A 21316-nucleotide genomic window follows, 5' to 3' on the forward strand; every position below is an offset into this window, starting at 1 on the left:
GTGTTGGGAAAATTGGACAGCCACATGCAGAAGAATGAAACTGGACCATTTCCTTACACCACACACAAAAATAGACTCAAAATGGTTGAAAGATCTAAATGTGAGACAGGAGTCCATCAAAATCCTAAAGGAGAACACAGGCAGCAACCTCTTCGACCTCAGCCGCAGCAGCTTCTTCCTAGAAACATCACGAAAGGCAAGGGAAGCAAGGGCAAAAATGAACTATTGGGACTTCATCAAGATAAGAAGCTTTTGCACAGCAAAAGAAACAGTCAACAAAACCAAAAGACAACCGACAGAAGGGGAGAAGATATTTGCAAATGACATATCAGATAAAGGGCTAGTATCCAAAATCTATAAAGAACTTATCAAACTCAACACCCAAAGAACAAATGATCCAATCAAGAAATGGGAAGAAGACATGAACAGACATTTTTCCAAAGAAGACATCCAAATGGCCAACAGACACATGAAAAAGTGCTCAACATGACTCGGCATCAGGGAAAGCCAAATCAAAACCTCAATGAGATACCACCTCACACCATGCAGAATGGCGAAAATTAACAAGTCAGGAAACGACAGATGTTGGCGGGGATGCGGAGAAAGGGGAACCCTCCTACACTGTTGGTGGGAATGCAAGCTGGTGCAACCGCTCTGGAAAACAGTAAGGAGGTTCCTCAAAAAGTTGAAAATAGAGCTACCCTACAACCCAGCAATTGCACTACTGGGTATTTACCCCAAAGATACAAATGTAGGGATCCGAAGGGGTACGTGCACCCCGATGTTTATAGCAGCAATGTCCACAACAGCCAAACTGTGGAAAGAGCCAAGATGTCCATCGACAGATGAATGGATAAAGAAGATGTGGTATATATATACAATGGCATATTATGCAGCCATCAAAAGGAATGAGATCTTGCCATTTGCAACGACGTGGATGGAACTGAAGGGTGTTATGCTGAGCGAAATAAGTCAATCAGAGAAAGACATGTATCATATGACCTCACTGATATGAGGAATTCTTAATCTCAGGAAACAAACTGAGGGTTGCTGGAGTGGGGGGGGTGGGAGGGATGGGGTGGCTGGGTGATAGACACTGGGGAGGGTATGTGCTATGGTGAGTGCTATGAATTGTGCAAGACTGTTGAACCACAGATCTGTACCTCTGAAACAAATAATGCAATATATGTTAAGAAAAAAAAAAAAAGAAGATAGCAGGAGGGGAAGAATGAAGGGGGGGAATCGGAGGGGTAGACGAACCATGAGAGACGATGGACTCTGAAAAACAAACTGAGGGTTCTAGAGGGAAGGGGGGTGGGAGGATGGGTTAGCCTGGTGATGGGTATTAAAGAGGGCACGTTCTGCGTGGAGCACTGGGTGTTATACACAAACAATGAATCATGGAACACTACATCAAAAACTAATGATGTAATGTATGGTGATTAACATAACAATAAAAAATTTTTAAAAAATGGCTGCTAGGTTTGGGCCTCCAAAGCCAGTGAAAGAAGGTGCCACAGACTGGCCTGCAGCAGCCCAGAGGGAGCCCCACCCAACTACCTGAAGCTCCCCCAGCGCTGCATTTTCTTCCACATCCCAGCTCCCCCAACCCCACCCCTGCAGTTTCCTTCACCACAGCCCACAGCTCCTCTGCTTGGACAACTCCCACGAGTATCTTCGTGTATTCTGTGAAGGCATTCCCAATGCTCCCAGATAATTATTTGTTCCCTGCTTTTGTTATTTGAGAAAACGTCACATATATCTCCACTTTAATGCTTCCCACATTTTATTATTGAAATTTTTATTTAAAGGTCTGTTTCCTCATTAGACCTTAAACTCGAGAGGAAGATTCTTGTAGAGTTTTAATAGATTCCAGCTTGACTGAAATATAGCCACGCCCATTCATTTATGTACTGTCTAGTTCAATTACCAAGAAAAAGTTTAATCAAACACACATAATTTTTAAAACACTGTATATTTCATAATAACATGTTAGTTTGGAAGGGATAGAGCATATTGGCCTTTTGACATTGGAGGACTTTTCCAAGGGTTTTATTTTCATCAGAATAAGATGTGATACAAGATTCCCTGAGAATTCATGTGTCATGGCCGGCCCCAAAGATTTGTAAGCTCTTTTAGGGCAAGTACATTTCACACCCACCAGTGTCCCCACACAGTTGGCTCAACAGCAGGCACACACTAACATCTGGTGAACATTTGTGTCCAGATATAGAGTAGAAAGATTTTATAAAGAAATGCATGAGATGGACAACAAATTAAAGGACAGAAATAGGAATGAGACTACAGCTTAGTAGTACAGAGGCCTTATAAAAGGAGGAACAGAAGAGAAAGCAATTAAAAATCTCCATGGAATTAAAAATGTCCCAAATGCCCATGCTAGGGAACTTCTGCAGTCGGCCAATGCCTTATGATCAGTAACAGTATCATTCTATTTAGGTTATAAACAGAGTCAAGCTTTATAAACTTGAAACTCCTTGTCCTCTAGTCTAAACACACTCTGGACTAAAATTAGGAAACAAAGCTCAAAATCCTAATTTCACAGGGGCTTTAAACAAATACAGAGATATAGATGAACAGAGAAAACATCAGAAATTCCCTCCTCCTCTTGCCCTTGAGTCCATGGCCCCATAACAATCCAGTCCCTCTAAAGAAGGAATCCAGAGTCATCCTAGATTCTTTCTCACCCTCATACATTAAATCGATCACTAAGACTTTCTCAAATCTATCCAGTTCTATCCATTCCAACAATCTGAATACTGCTACAGTCTCAACCCTAGCTCTAGGTTTGTTTCCACAAATCCACCCTCCACATTGTCAGTAGAACAATCCAACCAAAAGGCAATCTGACATGTAACCCACACTTACAAATACTGGTTGTTCCCAATACCTACAACAGCAATTTTAAAACTGTGTTCCCTGGAGGAGCCTTCACAACTGGCTCCTGGCTGCCTCTCCAGCCTCAGCCCTCCCCACTGCCTGCCTCCAAAACATGTATTATTCCCCACCCAACATGCTGTTTTTAATTCCCTACCTTTGAACATCCCCTCCAGGGAAACCTCCAGGAGGCAGGATTAACTGTCATTTTTCTGTCCACCCATCATTCCCTGTGCACCTTTCTACTATCTCCGTTAGCATACTAAATTTAAATGATCTGTTTATATATTTGACTTCCTACCAAATTATAAGTTTATCTTTTGAAGCCTCAAAGCCTAGAAAAATGCCTCACACTTGAAAGGCAGGCAATAAATGTCTGATGAGTGACTAAATTAACAGAAATAAATCCATCATTTTTGTACACTGCATGACCTTCTTACAGCAAAGCAAACTGCTAAATATAAAACTAAAGATTCCTCGATTTGCTTTTCAAAATGTATATGCAAATATCAACTGACTTTCCTTAATAAGTCACTCATAAATATACCAAAATAAACAGATATGAAGTAAAGTCAATATGATAAAATATGGTCAAAAATAAATAAACCCTTATTTTACAGATAAATACAGAACACCAGCATGCTAAATCTTAATGCATACAAGAAAGAAGGGGAAAGAACCAAAATTTATTTAAGAGTGTATTCAACATACTAATGCTTGTATTCAACTGTGTTAATACTTAGTACACTATTTGAGCACCAACTCTGAGATTATCTATCCCATTTCACGTTTACTTCAATGAACCTCAGAGAAGTTAACAGATGCACTTAAAATTACCACTCTAGTAGACAGAAGACCTGGAATTCAAACCCAGATCTTGAAATTCAAACATCTACACTTTTTACTAGTTGTATGAGCCATTCTGCAACACCTCTGTCCCCCCATTGATCACCAAGGCACAATGAGCCAGTCTTGGAAGGCTTTGCCCATTATCCCCTTCCCTCGCTACAGATCCCATGAACATTTCCCACTCATTCAAAAAGTACAACTCTCCAGACAGAAAAGATCAAAACTGCTCTGAGCAGCTCTGCTCCCCTGCTAGAGCCTCAGGATGTTTCCAGCACGTCCTATGTCAGGTAAGCTTCTAAGGAGGAACTGTTTTCTTCCACATTTATTAGTATTTTTCCAGTATTTCTCTCATAGAAGCATGATCATGAAAAAGTCTGATGCAAAAGCACATGATTATCCATGACTCACAGCAAACTGGTACTTACTGAAGATAAGACTGCCAGTTCACTTTGTTTGCACGAACCTCTGCAGCCTTGGCAGCAATAATGTTCGTTGGAACAGCAGCATCTACAGCACCTCGGATATCCATTTTGGTCATCTAGATTTTATGATCTTGGATGTTTTTCAACAGATCTTCAATTCTGATGCAAGGTGAAACCAGAATACCAGATGTTATCATTTTTTTTAACAACTACTACTATCATTGCTGTTATAATTAATATCATCATCTCCTTACTCTCCCCAGACACTCAAATATTGAATATCCTAGATATTAAATATTAATATTATTTTTCAGATCTTGCCCAATTACCCACCACCCCATAAAAGTGTTCCCTAAAGGTTTTTTCATTTCCAGGAAAAGCTTTTCAATTATTGGCACTAATCTTGCAGCAAGATTTTTAAAGTAACTCTTTAAGATATTGACATCAGAAGTCATGCTTTAATAAAATAGGCATACAATTTAAACGTATACAACTGGGACCAACTTTCTTCTGACAGAAAAAAATAACTTGTAGAGTAAAGATAAGACCAATTATTCTACTTACATTTACTAAACATCATTTTTAAGTGACATATACAAAAAAACCTACAAGTGCCTTTTAAAATGACTCATTCAAATTAAAAATCCCAAAGTGGGAATGGCATTTCTTCAAAGAAAGAGCTTTCTTTTTTCAACCAAAGTTCACAGTATTTTCATACTCAATTTTGGGAGAAAGTTTTGGAACAAATACCAATTACAATTTAGGTACAACCGACAACGGGAGTCTGGTGTAATGACAAGAACCTACAATAATGAGCTTTTATGAAATTCTCACTTCTAAATTTACTGGTAAAACGCTTAAGCCTGATTTTATCTCAATACAAAATATATAGGTTCTGGTTCACAAAATATAAGTTCACTGCCAGAGCCACGAAGAAACTAAAACCATACCCAAAGTTCTGCTCTGCAATCCCAATGACCTTAGTCAGTTTGGAACTTAATCTCTACATCTGAGGGTTTGCTGCCTAAACAAGCAAAAGCAATACACACAGGTATGGCAGAGAGAAAACTGGCTCTGTCCGGGTCAGGCTGGAACCCTGGTACACCGAGCGGACTCAGGCCCAGCGGCCTCTCCTGGGGTAGGTGAAGGTGCCTCATCACCGTCATCTAAATCCCTGAACAACTCGAATCTTCAGCAGGCCAGGGCCGTGGCCCAATCCTGGGGAAAGTCTCCCCCTCTCCCCTGCCCACCCCTCACCTTCCCTGCTCCTGCTGGGGAGGAGCTCCAATTCCGTAAACCTACTTGAGGCCTGGAAGGAAAAGAGATCTGGAGACCCGGGCGGGAGGAGGGCTGGAGGGGCCTGCGCGGCGAAAAACGAGCACGCACCAGGGAAGCTGGGAAGCCGCAGGGGTCGCCTCCCTCGCGCTGGGGTAGGGGACAAAACAACGCGAGTGCGGCCTTACTTCGCGAACCCTGGGGACCCCACAACTCACCCAAAGGCGGCAGGGAGGATGCAGCGGTCCAGGCCGTCGGGGCCGCAGCCCGGCTGGGGCGCCGAGTCAGCGTCGAGTCGGCGTCTCCGGCCCGGTACAGAGGCCTGAGAGGCGGAGTGAGCCACAGACCCCGGGAAGTGCAGAGATTCCCGCACGCAGGAGACGTTGAGGGCGGCACAGGCAGAAGGAAGCCCGAGCGGCCGCAGTAGAATGACAGCAGTGTCAGTCACGTGACCAGAGGCACGTGACAGCCCGGAAGCCGGAAGCCGGGAAGATCCAAAACAGCTCGCGGAGCCCCGTTGCCCTTAGAAGGGCCTTACACACAGCGGGGAGCTGGAGTTCAGGCGACCCCGACAGAGACCCCGGAGGCACGCAGAAATTAAGCCCAGGCTGGCCCGTCGGGAGGGAGGGGAGCAGGATGGGCACGTGGGGACCACCACCCCGAAACCCAGAGCCCCGCTTGGGGGCAGCCGACGTCCCCAGCCCAAGGCCGAGTCAGGCCAAAATTTGTTTCTCTTAACCGTCATTCTTTTGAAATGTTTGATTTAATGTTTTTAAATAGATTGACTTCCACGTGGATTTAACACCTCAATGAAATAGGCGTTCTTACTCGGATTTTAAGTATGAAATTGATCCTGAAACGTGGATTACAAAAGTTAGCTTGCCCTCGGTTGCAGGTTTAGCAAATTATGTTTCATGTAGTATTTGCATTACATTTTAAAAAGTTTTCGTGTTTACCGATAATGCAAATTTGCAACCCTGACTTGAGCCCAAGAATGCCCCAGTCCAGGCCTCAGCTATCCTCCTTGTCTTAAGATAATAATGAGTAATACTACTCCATATTACAACTAGTGGGCAGTCAGGTATATGTAATAGCATATTTTTGTTAATCAGCACTGAAAGGGATTTATAAGTAGAACCAACACATTTCTACTAAAAATGCTACATTACAGTCAAGTTTTAAAGACTGTGAGTAAACACATAGTATATAATTTTTCTCCTATTGCTGTTTTAACAAATTACCACAAATTTATTGGCTTAAACCACAAATTAATTTTTTTATAGTTCTTTGGGTCAGAAGCCTGACATGGGTCTCAATCCATTTCCCTATATTTTCCAGTTTCTAGAAGCTGCCTGCATTCCTTGGCTCATGTCCCCCCTTCCTCCATCTTCAAAGTCAGCAACATCACAGTGCGAGTACACACCCTTTCCCTTTCCCTTTCTCTTTTTCTTTCTTTCTTTCTCTCTCTCTGGACACAGAAGGGTTCTCTGATTTTATGAGCTCATGTGATTAGATTGGGTCCACCTGGATAATGCAAGCAACTCTCCCCATCTCAAGGTCCTTAACCTTAACCACATACATAACCTTGTTTCCCTTTTGCCATGTAAGTTAACATATTCACATCTTTAGGGGAACATTATTCTGCCTATCACAAATATAGAGGGAAGGATCCACACTAGTGTAACTGGTTGAGGAAACATACAGAGGGGCCCTACATGATATCTACATTGTATTTCTAAAGTAAAATTTTTTAAAAACTTGACCTAATACTGCAAAATGTTAACCTTTTTTTTTTTTTAAGATTTTATTTAATTATTTGTCAGAGAGAGCACAAGTGGGGGAGCAGCAGGCAGAGGGAAAAGCAGGCTCCCCACTGAGCAAGGAGCCCAATGCTGGGCTCCATCCCAGTACCCTGGGATCATGACCTGAGCTGAAGGCAGACACCTAACCAACTGAGCCCCCCGGGCGTCCCAAAATGTTAACCTTTTTAAATCTAAATAATGTACATGGATATTCTTTATGTTGTTCTTTTTATTTGAAATTTTCTTTTAATAAATTTGATGCTATGGATTGAGTACATTTACATGTGAAATTGTAGCCTAAATTAATGTAGGACTTGCTTAACTAAGAAAATTGTGGAATTAGAATCAAAAAAAGATCGCAGATACTAACCACAATAATAGCTCAGTAAAAAAAATTCATTGTTAACAAAGTTATAGGTCACAAAACTGTTTCTTTTAACTATAATATTTTAAACTTGATATGTGTTTCAGCGTTTTGGGGAGTGGAAAAGTAACCCCTTCAGGGGTGGGACTTTGGGCTTACAGCAATGACTAGGGATGGAGTGTTGCTGGCATTTGGTGCACAGGGACTGGGGATGATAAGTGTTGGGGAGGGATACCATCACAGTACCACACACAAAGCATTTTCTGGCCACAAATGTCAGTAGTGCTCCTATGGAGAAAGCAGGATGATGATTACCTCTATCTGATCAATCTGTCATTCGAAATATGAAGGCATATTCTAGGCTGTGGTGGGAATACACGCCCTTACCATTACAGAATGACATCATTGTGGCACACCTGAACACTGAGAGGCACTGCCAGGAAGAACAGCATAAGTATCTACTCAAATGTTACATGTGCACACACCATAACCAAGCAATCAAACTTTCAGGAATCTCTGCTAGGCAACTCTCAGCATGAGTGTGTCAAGATAACTATACAAGGATTTTCAGTGCAAAATTTTATTATAATAGAAAAAAAAATAGAGGGTGCCTGGATGGCTCAATCGTTAAGCGTCTGCCTTCAGCTCAGGTCATGATCCTGGAGTCCTTGGGATTGAGACCCGAGTCAGGCTCCCTGCTCCGCGGGAGGCCTACTTCTCCCTCCCCCACTCCCCCCTGCTGCGTTCCCTCTCTCGCTGTGTCTCTTTCTGTCAAATAAATAAAATCTTTTAAAAAATAAGAAAAAAGGAAAAAAATAGAAAACTTTGTCAGGTCAGGTTGCCATAACAAAATGCCACAGATTGAGTGGCTTAAACAACAGGACTTTATTTCTCGCAGTTCTAGAGGTTGGAAGTCCAAGATCAAGGTGCTGGCCATTTTCATTAGTGATAAGGTCTCCTCCTGGCTTGTAGATAGCCACCTTCTCACTGTGTCCTCACATGGTGGAGGGAGAGAGAGAGAGAGAAAGAGTACACACGCTTATAATTCACAAGGTATTGGTTATTTTTTTATTAAATGCCAGCACTGTGAACTTTACCTTCTTGGGTGCAGGGATAATTTTTTTATTCCTATAAATATTCTTGGGTTTTGTTCCAGAACATACTTAATCGCTTGGGGTCTTGCTTCTAAGCTTTGTTAGGCAGAACTAAAGCAATGTGTCATCTAGGATTAATTTTCCCCAATACTGAAGCAAAATCCTCTGAGTTCTGAATACCTAACACCTTGTGAGTTTTAAGTGTTCCCACTTTGAGAACAGGTGCTAAGCCCAGCCTTTTATAAGCTACAAGGATTGTTTCTTCTATCCTTTGGGTGGTTCTTTCCCCAGCCGTGACTAGTCTCCTTACACAAGTACAACGATCAGTACTCAGCTGAAAAATCAAGAGGGACCCTGTGAAGATTCCCCAAAGTCTCACTCTATGCAGCTCTTCCTCACCAGTACTCTGCCCTAGGAACTCTACCTACCAGGGCCTCTCCAAACCCCCTGCTTCCTCTCCTCACTTCAGGGAGACCACCATTCCATACTTGGGTCCCCGTCCCCAAGCCGGAGCCTGAAAACTTTCTCAAAGCAGTAAGCCAGGGCATCCATAAGGCTCACTTCATTTGTTTCCTGTCTCTTGGGGATTGGTGCCCTTCATTGCTGACATCCAATGTCTTGAGTACTGGGTTGTTGTTGTTTTTTTTTCATATACTTAGTCAAGTTTTTTAGTTGCTTTAATTGAAAGGGTAAATTCATCCAGTCATTCTGCCTTGGCCAGAAGCAAAAGTCTGGGTGTTTCCTTTTGAAAGCAAATATAGGAGAAAAAGCTTTCCTAGAGAGAGGAGAAGCATAAAGTAATCATGTACTAATAAATTCCCAAAAGCTGAAACACAGATAATGCTATTTTCTTAAATCAGCAAAATATTTCCTGCTTTATTTCCAGCCCAAGAATGATAAATTAAGCTTTCATCAAAATGTATTGTTTCTTTCTTCTTAAAATGTCCCTCCTTTGAAAAGCATTTGACAAAGTACAACATCCATTCATAATAAAATCCCTCAACAAAGTAAGCCTAGACAGAACATATCTCAAAATAATAAAGGCCATATATGAAAAACTCACAGTAAACATCATACTCACAATGGGGAAAAACTGAGAACTTTCCCCCCTAAGGTCAGGAATAAGACAAGGATGTCCACTCTCACCACTTTCATTCAACATAGTACTGGAAGTCCTGGCCATAGCAGTCAGACAACAAAAAGAAATAAAAGGCATCCAAATCAGTAAGGAAGAAGTCAAACTTTCACTATTTGCAGATGACATGATACTCTATGTAGAACACCCAAAAGACTCCACCAAAAAACTGCTAGAAGTGATAAGTTCCTAAAGTTGCAAGATTCAAAATCAATGTACAGAAATCTGTTACATTTCTATATGCTAATAATGAAGCAGCAGAAAGAGAAATTAAGAAAACAATCCCATTTACAATTGTACCAAAAATAATAAGATATCTAGAAATAAACCTAACCAAAGAGGTGAAAGACCTGTACTCTGAAAATTATAAAACACTGATAAAAGAAATTGAAGATGACACAAGGAAACATTCATGAATTGGAAGAACAAATATTGTTAAAATGTCCATAATCCCAAAGCAATCTACACATTTAATGAAATCCGTATTAAAATACCAACAGCGGGGCACCTGGGTGGCTCAGTTGGTTAAGCGACTGCCTTCGGCTCAGGTCATGATCCTGGAGTCCCGGGATCGAGTCCCACATCGGGCTCCCTGCTCAGCAGGGGGTCTGCTTCTCCCTCTGCCCTCTTCCCTCTCGTGCTCTCTGTCTCTCATTCTCTCTCTCAAATAAATAAATAAAATCTTTAAGAATAAATAAATAAATAAAAAATAAAAAATAAAATAAAATACCAACAGCATTTTTCACAGAGCTAAAACGAACAATCCTAAAATTTGTATGGAACCACAAAAGACCCCAAATAACCAAAGGAATCTTGAAAAAGTAAAGCAAAGCTAGAGGCATCACAATTCCAGACTTCAAGTTATATTATAAAGCTGTAGTAATCGAAACAATATGGTACTGGCACAAAAACAGACACACAGATCCATGGAACAAAATAGAAAACCCAGAAATAAACCCACAATTATATGGTCAATTAATCTTCAACAAAGCAGGAAAGACAATCCAGTGGGAAAAAGACAATTTTTTCACCAAATGGTGTTGGGAAAACTGGACAGTAACAAGCAAAAGAATGAAACTAGACCACTTTCTTACCCTGCACACAAAAATAACCTCAAAACAGATTAAAGACCTTAAACCATAAAAATCGTAGAAGAGAACACAAACAGTAATGCCTTTGACATCAGCTGTAACAACATTTTTCTAGATATGTCTCCCGAGGCAAGGGAAATAAAATATACTATTTTATATTTTATATTTTATATTATAAGGCAAAAATAAACTATTGGGACTACCACAAAATAAAAAACTTCTGCACAGCAAAGGAAATAATCAACAAAACTAAAAGGCAACCCATGGAACGGGAGAAGATATTTGCAAATGACATATCCAATAAAGGGTTAGTATTCAAAATCTATAAAGAACTCCTCAAACTCAACACCCAAAAAACAAATAATCCAATTAAAAGTTGAACAGATATTTCTCCAAAGAAGACATTCAGATGGCCAACAGACACATGAAAAGATGCTCAACATCACTCATCATCAGGGAAATGAAAATCAAAACTACAATGAGATATCACTTCATATCTGTCAGAATTGCTAAAATCAACAACACAAGAGATAACAGGTGTTGGTGAGGATGTGGAGAAAGGGGAACCCTCTTACACTGTTGGTGGGAATGCAAACTGGTGCAGCCACTGTGGAAAACAGTATGGAGTTTCCTCAAAAAGTTAAAAATAGAACTACCCTCCAGCAATCATACTACTGGGTATTTACCCAAAAATACAAAAACACTAATTCAAAGGGATACATGCACCTGAATGTTTATAGCAGCATTATTTACAATGGCCAAGAGATGGAAGGAACCCAAGTGTCCATCCATAGATGAATGGATAAAGAAGATGTGAGATACACACAAACACACACACACACACACACACACACAGAGAGAGAGAGGAATATTATTCAGCCATAAAAAATGAAATCTTGCCATTTACAACAGCATTCGTGGAGCCAGAAAGTATAATGCTAAACAAAATAAGTCAGAGAAAGATAAATACCATATGATTTTCCTCATATGTGGAATTTAAGAAACAAAACAAATGAGCAAAGGCAAAACAGAAATGGTGTTGGGAAAACTCTCTTTGCTTATAGAGCAAAGGCAAAAAAGAAAAAGAAAAGAAAAGAAAAAGAGTGAGAGAGAGACAAACCAAGAAGCAGGCTCTTAACTCTAGAGAATAAACTGATGGTTGCCAGAGGGGAGGTGGGCAGGGGGGTTTGTGAAATAGGTGATGGGGATTAAGGAGTGCACTTGTCTGATGAGCACTGGGTGATGTATGGAAGTGTTGCATCACTATATTTTACACCTGAAACTAATATAACACTGTATGTTAACTATACTGGAATTTAGATAGATAGATGAAGATAGATAGATAATAGATGATAGATAGATAGATAGATAGATAGATAGATAGATAGATAGATAAATAGATGATAGATAGATAAAAATTTTAAATAGCTAAATACCAATAAATATATGTCCCTCCTTTGGTCTCCCAATATCCTCAGTTTTCTCATGTCATCATTATCTTTATTCCTCACTTATAGGGGAACTAGTTTCTGCTATTGAGATATAAAATATAGATCTCAGTGCCTCTGATATTGGAAGAAATCTTCTTGCAATTCATGTCATGGTGGGTGCCTAAAGGACAAAGATTGGATGTGGAATTCTGGAATTTAAGCAATGTAATATTATAAGTCATAAGATGTCAAGAATTTCTGAGAAAAACAAGAATTTGAACTATACATCTGAAAAAAACAAATATCAAAATCCTCCCTTCTTATCACTTTTGTTAATAACTTAGTTATGGGATATGGATTGCTATGTGAATAAAGATGAACTAGGATAAAATTGGAATGTATTCTATACTATGCCCAGAGTTTCATATATGATATCCAGGTAAAGTTTCTTTTGGTAAGTCAGTTTGAAAGCAGGACATAACCTATTCACCTATTCCCTCTTAATGCCTACCAGCAAAATATATTTGAGCAAAACTGATCTCTATTTTCTGAAAGCAGTCCTGCAAGTCTAGATACAATAGACCTGTTGGTGCCGGGCACATGGACATGTTGAATTTGAAATTCATACGGAATACCCAGGTGGAAATGACAAGGGATCAGTTAAACCGATCTTTCTAGAGTTCAGGATAGAGTCTGGACTGGAGTTATGATGTAGGTATCATCAGTGTGGAAGACAAAGTTCCAGTCTCAAGAATGGATGCAGTCAGCCAAGAGTAGGAAGTGAAGGAGGCTAAGGACAGAATCCTGAGGACAGGATTTACAGATAAGGAAGAGAAAAGAATAATGAAAAGAAGTTTCCAGATAGGTAGGGGAAAAAAATCTACGGAAGACTGACAATATTAAGGGGAGAGAAAGTTTCAAAACAGAGGGACTGGCTTACTGTGTCAGATGCTATAGGCAGGTCACATGAAGGAGGACAGAAAAGGGACCAAAATATTCTGTTACTAGGAGGTGACTCCTGGCATTGGTGACAGAAGTTTCAGGGCAGACTTAAGGATGATTACAGTTTTATAGAACTTTCCTTTTTAAGATTTCATTCATTTGAGAGAGAGAGAGCAGGGGGAGGAAGAGGGGAGAAGCAGGCTCCCCACGGAGCAGGGAGCAGGATACAGGGCTTGATCCCAGGATGCTTAACTGACTGAGCCACCTAGGCGCCCCAAGTTTTATAGAACTTTTTAAAAAAGTTGATGTTGAGCGCCTGGGTGGCTCAGTTGGTTAAGCGACTGCCTTCGGCTCAGGTCATGATCCTGGAGTCCCGGGATCGAGTCCCACGCTGGGCTCCCTGCTCAACGGGGAATCTGCTTCACCCTCGGACCCTCTCCCCTCTCATGCTCCTTCTCACTCTCTCTCTCTCTAAAATAAATAAATAAAATCTTTAAAAAAATTAAAAATAAATAAAAGTTGAAGTTAACATGATCAAAGAGCCACTCATTTAACTTGTCTGGTATGATTAAATTCCAATAACCAATCTTTTAACTTCTCTTTTATATTTCAAGGAGCTATCTGGACTATTATCTCCCTAAAATTTTATGAAGATGACTTCTCACTACCACAAATTAAACTTAACTTATTCACATTGATGGAACTGGAGGGGATTATGCTAAGTGAAGTAAGTCAATTATCAAGAAATTATTATTTCTTATCAAGAAAGACAATTATCATTTGGTTTCACTCATATGTGGAACATAAGCAATAGCATGGAGGACCATCAGGGAAGAGAGGGAAATCTGAAGGGGGGGAAATCAGAGCGGAAGATGAACCATGAGAGACTATGGACCCCACGGAAACAAACGGAGGGTTTCAGAGGGGAGCGGGGGAGGGGATGGGGTAACAGGGTGATCTGTATTAAGGAGGGCATGTGTTGTGATGAGCCCTGGGTGTTATATGCAACTAATGAATCACTGAACACTACATCAAAAACTAATGATGTACTGTACAGTGGCTAACTGAACATAATAAAAAAAAACTTACTTATTCACAGGACAGGTTTCAAAGTAAACCAAGTGGAGAAATCAAGAAAGTTTTCATTTTATTCATGCAGAATTTTTTTCCTGAGGCACTCAGATAAACAGGGTTTGCATTCACCCACCCTAACACACGTCTCCTCATTATCCTGTTAGCTCTGATGGTGGAAAGGGGTCCAGGGCTCAAGGCCAAATGTATGTCTTCGTCTTCAAAATACTTTTTAAATATCATACTTCAAGATATCACAAAAATGAATGCTTAATGCCATTTTACAAAAAGGAGTTGAACGTCATTGGTAGACCTAGGAATTATTCAAACTGCAGCATATGCTATATATATATTTTTGGTCAGAGTAGAGAAAATAATAAACAGAGCTCTCACCACGGTAATTTTCATATTTCAATGAATTAACCAAAAATTAAACTTGATAAAAATCAAGTAATTCAATTTAAAGTATTTTGATTATAATAAAATATCTTTGATTAACACATATAAACAAAGGATATACTAAGCTGTCATTTTTACAAATAGTTGAAAACACTGGTTTTCTTCATTGTAAAGCTGAGAGAAGATAGAAATTTTATTCTATCATAACTTTCTTGTAAGTTGAGTCTGAAAATATCTAAGTTTCATATCAATGTGTCAAGAGTACAGATGCTGAGAAGAAGAAATTAAAAAGAATAATTAAAAGATTGAATTTATTTTTATTCTGGAGGAAAATACATTAAAAACTCAAATGTAACAAGTTAAACCACTGGTATAAAATTGATTTATATAACTACTGTTATGGGCTGAATTGTGTCCTTCCTCCAAATTTCATCTGATGAAGTCCCAATCACCAGTACCTCAGAATGTGACTGTATTTGGACGTAGGGTCTTTAAAAAGGTGATTAAGTTAAAATGAGGCACTTAGGGTGGGCCCTAATGCAATATAACTCGTGTCCTTATAAAAAGAAGAGATTAGGACATAAACATTAATGAAGAATATGCACAGCCTCCCTATTGCCCGTAGAACAAAATCCAGACTTCCTGATCTAGCATTCAATGCTCCCTGCAATATGGACCCAACACCATTACTTCCCTTGGGTTCTAATCCAGCTGTTATCACAAGCTTATTAGACCAGATGAGTTTTGTGTCCTCTCCTTCACTCCACCTCTCTCCTTGTACCAGGAATGCCCTCTTGTCTCTCCTCCGCTAATCACCCACACCCATCAATCAAGGCCCAACCCATGACTTACCTATAACACTATCTGTATCATTCAGTTGCTACTTAATCTAAAACTTAAGTTTTACATTTTTAAGTCAGATTGCATACTGACTTTTAATAGCTTTTTCTCCAAATACACCCATTCTTTAAAACAGAAAATTATTAGACCTAAATTTCCACTGATGCTATCCACATTGTCGATGCTTCCTTGCCTAGTAATTTTCTCCTTTTTAATCATTTCCTATATTTGTAGGCCTGTGCTCTCAGTGGAAACTGGGGGATAATATTGTCTTCAAGGTGGCAAAATCGTCCTTGAGGTTGAGAAAACCACAGACATTACAATGGTCTGTGACCCATAATGACTCAACCCTACCTGCCAAAATTTTCTTAGTATTTAACTTCTCTTGTTAGGGAGAAACCAAAGTCACTTTAAAATTTAGTTTAATTTTTTTTCCTCCTCTGGATTGGGCAAAAATGAAGAAAACATTGAGAAACACTGCTTCAGACTAAGAAAAGGATTTCTGACTGTATTAGTTCCCCGGGATGGCTGCGCCAAACTTGTCACAAACTTGGGGGCTGGCTAAAAAAACTCAGAAGTTTCAGAAATGTCTTCTTTCTCCGTTCTGGAGGCCAGAAATCTAAAATCAAGGTAACAACAGGACTCTGCTCCCTCCCAAGGCTCTGGGATAAAAATCCAATCCTTACCTCTTCCAGCTTCTGGAGCCTGTAGCATTCCAATCTCTACCTCCTCGGTCATGATGCTGCTTCCACCTCTGTGCCTTATGAGGACCTTGTCATTGGATCTAGGGTCATTTAAAGATGATCTCCTCATCTCAAGATCCTTAACTTAAATGCATCTGCAAAGACCTCTTCCAAATAAGGAAACATTCACAGATTCCTAGGATTTGATGTGGACATAACTTTTAGGGACCACCAATCAGTCACTACCCAGAAAAATACAGATCCTGATTATAAGGAGACAAAGGGTAGGAAACAGAGCATGGCCAAGTGTTGCCTGAATGGCTGCCTGACTCCCTGGTTTGTGAGGAGCATGTGTGTCAGCCAGTTGGTCCTCAGCAGTTTGTAATACACTATTGTTGAAGGAGGCCATTCAACCCAGATGGCTGCAATGGCTGGGTAGCCTACAAAAGCAAACCAAAACCTAAACCAGAGTTAATTCCTGTAAATGCACTTGTATCCCAGAAAACAAAATTTAAGAGCAACTAACCACACAGCACCTGGGTGGCTCTGTTGGTTGAGCGTCTGCCTTTGGCTCCAGTCATGATCCCGGAGTCCTGGCTTCGAGTCCCGCATCAGGCTCCCTGCTCAGCCAGGAGTCTGCTTCCCCTTCTGCCTCTGCCTCTCCCCACCTCCAACGTGTGTGCTCAGGCTCTCTCTCAATCAATCAATCAATCAATCAATCAATAAAATCTTAAAAAAAAAAAAGAGCAACCAATCACAAACAGCCAACTAGGTTTTCTTAAATGAGGCAACTTCTTAAGCTGTGGCCAAATAATTCCCTTGCTTTGCTTCTGCATCTGCTCTGTAAAAGCCTTTTCCCCAACTCCTGTTCACAGAGTGCCCCTAACCACTTTTGGTTTGGCACTGCCTGATTCGAATCTGTGTTCAATTCTCAACATAGAATCTCTCAAATAAACTCTTCAAAGTTTTAATATGCCTCAGCTTGTCTTTTAAAAGTCATGGTGTCAGAAACAGGATCCAAAGGAGACCTTTGACGGTTCTCGCGGAGCAATCGGGCAAAGGCACCTGCCGAGCCCACTGTGCCCACTTCTTTCTTTGAGGATGCAGAAAGTTCCTCTCAGATCTCAGCTCTGCAGCTTTTGCACTGTGAGCTCTCCAGCTTTATTTGAGCATTTCTTTTTCCAGACTGGGTCCAGAGTTGGAGTTGGTCTGACTTAAACTAGTCTGGGTCCATTGTGAGGCCTCCTGTACGTAAAATTCTGTTTTAATGGAAAAAGAGAGAGAGCAAAACAAAATGGATTCCTCTAAGCCCAAAGAGTCTGAGACTCCTGCAGCTAGGATTCTGCCTGAGTATACATAGAAAAATTATGAGCCCAGAACCTGTGTTTTTCTGAACAAGTGGATGAAATTTATCAAAGATAATCTTGAATTACATTGGCCACACTGGGGAACTTTTAATCTAGATAAGCTTATCCATTTATAAGGTGTCCTAGAGAAAAAGGCATCCCAAATTTCCCCCAAAATAATGGGAAACATCTTTTTTTTTATGTTATGTTAATCACCATACATTACATCATTAGTTTTTGATGTAGTGTTCCATGATTCATTGTTTGTGTATAACACGCAGTGCTCCATGCAGTATGTGCCCTCTTTAATACCCATCACCAGGCTAACCCATCCCCCCACTCCCCTCCCCTCTAGAACCCTCAGTTTGTTTCTCTGAGTCCATAGTCTCTCATGGTTCGTCTCCCCCTTTGATTACCCCCCCTTCATTTTCCCCTTCCTGCTATCTTCTTCTTTTTTTTTTTAACACACAATGTATTATTTATTTCAGAGGTACAGGTCTGTGATTCAACAGTCTTACACAATTCACAGCGCTTACCATAGCACATACCCTCCCCAGTGTCTATCACCCAGCCACCCCATCCCTCCCATCCCTACCACTCCAGCAACCCTTAGTTTGGGAAACATCTTTTGACTGGTGTGCAGAAGCTTCTAAGAGACTAAATGAATTAAAAATGGCCTCTTAGAAATTTTTTAAAAAGCAAATGAAAAAATCATAAGTTGTCTCCATAAATATTAGTAAAAAGCTTTAGGCATCAGAGCGAGTATTCTTAACTTATTCCAACTGCCAGAAACACAATTTGGATCCAACAGTTCTTTTAGAAACTAGTGAGTTTTGTATTATAATACTTGTCTCATGGCTAAAATAGAAAAAGTGTCTGCTATACGTTTATTTATGTCTATATACGTGTTATAGGTGTGTGACTTTTCTATCTCCAGATGGTATTGGCAAAATTAATTTGTAGAAGAACTCTATTTAATTGGCTTAAAGAAAAATAAATTATTTACATAAATTAAATATTCTCTCAGAAATATAAAAACTAAACCAAATGTTTTTCAAGTTCACATGATCTGGCATAATCTGGGTATATAAAAGCTAGTCTAAATTTGGTTGGTTTAATTAAAACATTCATGTCTTCAGAGTTATCAACAGTAAATATAATGCAGACATACAACTTCAATTCTACCTAGGTTTATTAGTCAAATAAACTGATATTATGGCTGTTACAAAATATTTCAGCAAGAAAAATAACTTGAGATGATGGATAGCTGTTTCATATCTTGTGAAATTTTCAGGAGTAATCTCAACATCATGGTTAAGAACAAGTGCATTGAATAGATGTAAGTAAAAGTTTATAAATGGACTTTTCAACAATAATTATGTTTTACGTTACATCTACTTAAAGGTAGTATCTCTCAAGAGTCTTAAATACAAGGGCCCCTGGGTGGCTCAGTTGGTTAAGTGTCCGCCTTCGGCTCAGGTCATGATCCCACTGTTCTGGGATCGAGTCCCACATTGGGCTCTCTGCTCAGCAGGGAGCCTGCTTCTCCCTCTCCCTCTGCCTGCTGCTCTGCCTACTTATGTGCTCTCTCTCTCTCTCTCTCTGTCAAATAAATAAGTGAATAAATAAAGTCTTAAATACGTGCTTGTACATCAGATGGTCTCACCTGAGCTGGGAAAAAGAGAAACAAGATGAACAAGGAGATGAATACCAAAAACGTTTCACAAACTGACATCATAACCTACGAGTTGTACAGCGAAACAACTTAACCCTGATAGTAACCGAGGGTGGTGTTAATACCAATTTTTTGGTCAATCCACCATGTACAAGAAGATGGCCAAAGGGGGAAATTGTTAAAGTAATTAACCTAGGAGGCCATTGGACTGAGCTGCTTCTAATGCCTTGGTAGACCGTATAACCCAGAGTCAGTTCCTGTAAATGCAGTTGCACCACAATGACACCAAACAATCACAAACAGCCACCTCGACTTCCCCAAATTAATCAACCACCTAAGCTGTAGCCAATCAAATCATTTCCTTGCTCTGCTTCCACATCTGTTCTATACAAGCCTTTTCCCAAGCTCCTGTCAAGCACTTTCAGTTTGGTGCTGCCTGGTTGAAAGCGATAGTAACTCAAATAAACTCTTGAAAAGGTTAATGTGCCTCAGTTTATCTTTTAACATTATGAACTGAATGTTTGTGTTTCCATCAAAATCTATGTGTTGAAGTCGTGAACCTCAATGTGATGGTATTTGGAAATGGGGCCTTCAGGAGGTAATTAGGGTTAGATGAGGTCACAGGGATGCCCTCATCATGGGATTAGTGTCTCCATAAGAAGGGACACCAGACACCAAGGAAAGTCATCTGAGGACACAGCGAGAAGGTGGCTGTCTACAAGCCAGAGAGAGGGCTCTCCTCAGAACCCAACCATGGTGGCACCCTGTTCTCAGACATCTAGCCTCCAGAAGGGTGAGAAAATAAATTTCTGTTGGTTAAGCCACACAGTCTATGGTATTTTGTTATGGGAGCCCAAGCTGACTAATACACAATACAAATGAAGCTGCTTAATCCCACCGCCAAAACAAAATATGATTAAACATCATTGACAACAGAGACTAAAATTCCTGTGAACAGACAAAACACAAGAGCAAGCATGTTTAATTCCTCTCTCCCTTGTTCTGTTGGAGACACATTTACTTACTGTCCCCAATTTGCCAGGCACTCCAATTTTGGGGGGCGGGAGTGTGTTCTTCGGAGTTGCTCAGAGTCAAGTTGAGGAGCACAGATACAGTCAGATGATTTCAATAAGTGCAAGGACAAAGGTACATCTCAAACTGCCCCCGGCACCTAGAAGGGGAAGCTGATGCTGCCGCTCACAGAGAGGAGAGAGAGGTCCGGGAGCTCCGTCTTAGAACTGACACTTGGCGCCGGTCCTAAGCAAGGCAGGCACATTAAGAAACAGGCATAGGGCATTCGAGGCAAAAGAGAGAATGATTCATAGATTCTGAATGAATCCCTTTCCTTCTTTCTAGTCTTGACCCACTTGAAAATGTTGTCATTTTTAAGATGAAGCTGTTCACTTCCTGGCAAGATGCAGAGCATGTTTCTCTGCATCACGGAGCAAAGCTGGTGAGCAGGTCTGCTCTGCGCAGCATCTTCCCTGCACTACCCCAGCCCCAGACCCGTCATGACGCAGCAGGTGGAAGCAGGTTCCATGAGCACTCCTCTTTTCGGAGAGGCACAAAGGTGTGAAAAAAGATCAGGAACAATGCGCTGAGAGGAGAGAGGCTGGTACTCCGGTCACCTGGTCTTCTCCAAACATCACCAGGGATCTATCCCGCATTAGGGAGGAGAGAAGAAGCAGGAATGCCCTCATGATTTTTTTTTTTTTTTTTTGCAGCTCAGTGAATAAACTATTAGTTTAATGGAAGCCTGGTTTTTCCATTGTCTTTCATACAATAGGCATTTGCAAGGAGCTGACCTGCTTTGGCCTAACAGTAACTCTGAGTGTTGACACCACGACACCTTTACAAAGTCCTCTACCTAACTATCCCAAAAGCCTCTGCGTTGGTATTACCAAAGCAAATCTAATGTCAATCACACAGGATTTCACTTATTTGTGATACCAGTACCTAAATTCTTACAACAACTGAGCTTCAGGATTTTCCAGGTATGTCAA

General features: G+C 40.5%; 1 protein-coding gene across 2 annotated transcripts in view; it reads right to left on the reverse strand.

The window, feature by feature from the left end:
- ATP6V1H (ATPase H+ transporting V1 subunit H) overlaps nucleotides 1-5981 on the reverse strand; it is a 132924-nt gene extending 126943 nt beyond the window's left edge. The window contains exons 1-2 of one of the 2 annotated variants that reach the window (XM_032422037.1): nucleotides 5660-5981; nucleotides 4170-4325 (exon numbers count right to left, since the gene is read on the reverse strand). In XM_032422037.1, the coding sequence (XP_032277928.1) occupies nucleotides 4170-4282 (113 nt within the window). In that variant the 5' untranslated portion in view covers nucleotides 4283-4325; nucleotides 5660-5981. The remainder of the gene's footprint in view (nucleotides 1-4169; nucleotides 4326-5659) is intronic. The other variant, XM_032422038.1, reaches the window with a different exon arrangement.
- Between the last annotated feature and the right edge of the window lie 15335 nt (nucleotides 5982-21316).

This window comes from Phoca vitulina, unplaced genomic scaffold (assembly GCF_004348235.1).
Source record: "Phoca vitulina isolate PV1807 unplaced genomic scaffold, GSC_HSeal_1.0 scaffold25, whole genome shotgun sequence".
Lineage (NCBI taxonomy): Eukaryota > Metazoa > Chordata > Mammalia > Carnivora > Phocidae > Phoca > Phoca vitulina.